Consider the following 3381-nt stretch of genomic DNA (forward strand, 5'->3'; position numbering starts at 1 on the left):
TGTAATGCGGAGGCAAGTTAACCGCTGGCCCTTGAGGGTAACCGAGTGTATTCCAAGAGAAGGCAAGCGTAGCAGCGGACGGCAGAAAGTCAAGTGGGCGGGTGAGATTAAGAAGTTTGCGAGGATAGGGGGTGGCCGCAACTGGCAGAGCAGGGATAATTCGAAAGATCTGGGAGTGACCTTTTTCCTGCAGTAGGCGAAGTCAAGCTGATGATGATGATAATCTCGGAGCACACGTGGCCTAGTATTCTTTCAGATGGAGTAGTCTAGAAATGCGGCCACCATTTTTTTCGATATAAAAATTGATGGTAGCCGCAGCGGTTAGGAAGTTCATTAACATATTCCATTTAATTAGGGGCCTGGAGGAGAGAAGTATAATCCTACGTTGTGGACTTCTGGCCGCATGACATACGGCCGGAGTGGTTTTCACGAACTACTCGGTGCCTAATTTTGAAAATCTATTAAATCTTACTGTTGAACACCATGACTAAGGGGGGTACCTCATCTTAGGGATAGCGGGAAGGGACCTATGTGACGTTAAGACTGTAAGAGAACTGCTGCAACGAAATCCGCGCCTTTTTCACGGGAATCTCGCTCGCTCAACTTCTTCGTGCTCAGGCAACGATAGCTGCGCTCATGTGCATTTCGTGTGCAACGGGGGGCGAGTGGAATGAGGATATAAGGGCCTTCTTCAGCGGATCAGTTTTTAACCTGATAGATTCGAAGGTCCCATTCGACTTTAAAATCGGCGTCGTCGTGACTGGAAATCCTGTTTGGTCGAGAGGGTATAGTGAAGTAGCGAAGCAGTTTCGCTGAAAAGGAAACGGAGGTCAAGCGGAATCGAACCGCTGTTCTTTTGAATGGGAGAGAGCACGCTACAGCTACACTGCTGAGAATCATTTTTTCAGTGAAATAAAAGAAGCATTCGAAAACATCACAACACTCAATATGCGAATTAACTTTACAGGATTATTTAATTCATTGAATCAGTGTGTTATGGCAACAACACACTCCCCGTCTTCAAAAGGTTCCTGTCAAAAGGGTTGTCCTGGTATCGCAAGCTGCATTTTTGTTCTTGAACTACTCGAAACGGGAGAATGTGCGTGAGGGTTAGAGCTGGTTTCAGGAATGGGGAAGGACAAAGCTTTCATGGGATCTCTGGTAGTCAGGAAGTTCGTGGCTTGAGCTTCAGCTCGAGTCCGTGTACTGTGGGATGTCGGTGTTCGTTAAAGAATCTCAGGTCGTCGAAGTTTGCGGAGCCTTTCACCACGGCGTCCCTCATAGACTGAGTCGCTTTAGGCCGTTACAATGGTTATAAAGGCTGACCTAGCTCTCGGCTTTCTCTCGGGTATAGCAAGCCCATGAAATCTGGACAAGCATTAAGATTGCACGGCTGGCACCACATGCCGCGTGGCACTGAACGGCGAAAAGCACGGCGGGAATTTAGAACTCTCTATACATCGCATTGCTTTCCCGTATCCTTAAAATAATTGCTTTGAGTGCACCACCCATTTTGAAAGTCAGAGTTTCCAGCTGGAAGGAAAACACCACAATCATGATCACCATGTTCAGCACACTGGTTTTGTAGCGTGAGCTGCACTGGCCGAGGTTGAGCAGTTCCGCATGGCTCTTGGGGAGCCGTGCTGCGCATGCGCGAGGAGCTGGTGACGTCACTACGCACAGCTGGCGTGCCTCGCCGCGCGCGCTCGCCTGCCTTTCCTTAAAATGATCGGAGTGTAAAACGTTGACGGCAACGCCAATGAACACAAAGAACACCGACGGCCTATGCCTTCAGCGCCCCGTTTCTAGCACAACGTTGCCAATGCCAACGCATGCAGCGCACGCATGCAGCGCACACCTGTCGCTATCGCCATTTAGCTTAAAGCGCGGTATTCGCCTTCCCTCTGGTTCAGGTGTCCACCGAGATGTGCATACCTCGCTCTCGCCTCCTGCTCTGCTATGTATATCCTGGCATAGGAGAGCTAAGACACTGCCAATTTTTATTGCGAAAGCAATACTACTCCCAAGAACGGCCTTTCGCGTAGCGGCGGCTACTTGCCACGTTTGACCTTCAGAATGACCCCTGACGTCATACCATGCCTAGTGACGTTTAGCGTGACGTGATACCAGGAGCGAGAGACGGGCTGCGAATTCGGCTCGTCGGGTAACGGCGGCCGCTTGGCACGGCGCGCCGCGCTCTTCCCATTAGAGGCGCTGCATATGCAGTATAAAACACCTGCTTTGGCAGCCTACCAGGCTTAAGCAAAGCTAAGCCCCCGCCAATTTTTTTCTAAGCGACAGGCTTAAAGTATGTCCTAGCGAACAACAGGTGGCGCTCCTTGCTGACCGTCCAGGAAAGCTGGGCATGTGCTTCGTGAAAGGGGTCTCTGACCCCATCCACTTCCGCCACCCGCTTCCGCCATACCAAACTACTAGTTAAAAATGTCATCGTTTGGGACGGCGGTGCCCTTGCGCCACTAAAATGATGCTCAGAAATATTTTATCTTTTTATGTTTTTGGAAAGAACACCTACTCATATGATTCAATAAATCAACTAGGTTTGCGTTTTGAGGTGGCTTATAGACGTACAGTCTTTGTCAAAAGTAACTAGGCTCCATGGTTTGCTTCTCATTCGTATAACAGAACCCGCACGGCTTCCCTAAGGATCAAAAAGTTCTTTGAAGGTGAGAAGAGTGGTTCTCCTTACCATACAGAGATTAAGAGCTTGAGGGTTTGCATAATAGCTTCAAAAAACGACTGAGAAGAAAAATGTGCAGCTTTATTACTTTTGACAAAGACTTTTACTTCGTGGGCACTCTGATTTTCTGCCCGCAAAAGCGATATTCCAACGTTATTCTTCAGAGTCCACTTACGTGGGCTTTTCGATAGCGAGACGGTTGGGTTTTCCTTGTTTCGTTGTGTCTTCTATGCGGTGCAGCTTTCCAGGATGTCAATTTGAGCTTCTACCCAGCGAGTTCGCAGAGAGAATGACTATGCTTCTTGCTCTGAACGGGTTTTAAATAGCTCATGCTTCGCGCAGTCTTCGAACCTCTGCACATCAGACTGCAGAGCCTGCAATATTATGTTATACATGGCGAATTGTGTGTCTAACCACAGCATTCTGGGATCTCGTCTTTGTCTCCTCCAGTGTCGGTGTCTTCCTTGGAAGCCAGTGGGTATTTGGAAGCCAATGGTGGCCACAGCGTCTGGTGCGCACTGAATCTTATCGGAGCATCCCACTCTGGCTTCGTCACGGCAGCGTCGCAGCAGCGCAGCGCCACGGATGCGACCTCAACCAGCGCATCCCCGGCAACTTGCAGAGAGCTGCGGTGCACGAGGTGAAGAGAGGATGCTGCTCGTGACTAATACCTTCGCCGCAGG

General features: G+C 49.6%; 1 protein-coding gene across 8 annotated transcripts in view; it reads left to right on the top strand.

Annotated features, from left to right (window-relative positions):
• Positions 1-3381, top strand: part of LOC149348587 (uncharacterized) — a 176909-nt gene that overhangs the window by 26789 nt on the left and 146739 nt on the right. For all 8 annotated transcript variants that reach the window (XM_089588204.1, XM_089588203.1, XM_089588206.1 and 5 more), the window contains one exon: positions 3149-3338. In XM_089588204.1, coding sequence (XP_089444330.1) covers positions 3149-3338 — 190 coding nt within the window. The remainder of the gene's footprint in view (positions 1-3148; positions 3339-3381) is intronic.

This window comes from Amblyomma mixtum, chromosome 4 (assembly GCF_055824585.1).
Source record: "Amblyomma mixtum isolate Tamu chromosome 4, ASM5582458v1, whole genome shotgun sequence".
Classification (NCBI taxonomy): domain Eukaryota; kingdom Metazoa; phylum Arthropoda; class Arachnida; order Ixodida; family Ixodidae; genus Amblyomma; species Amblyomma mixtum.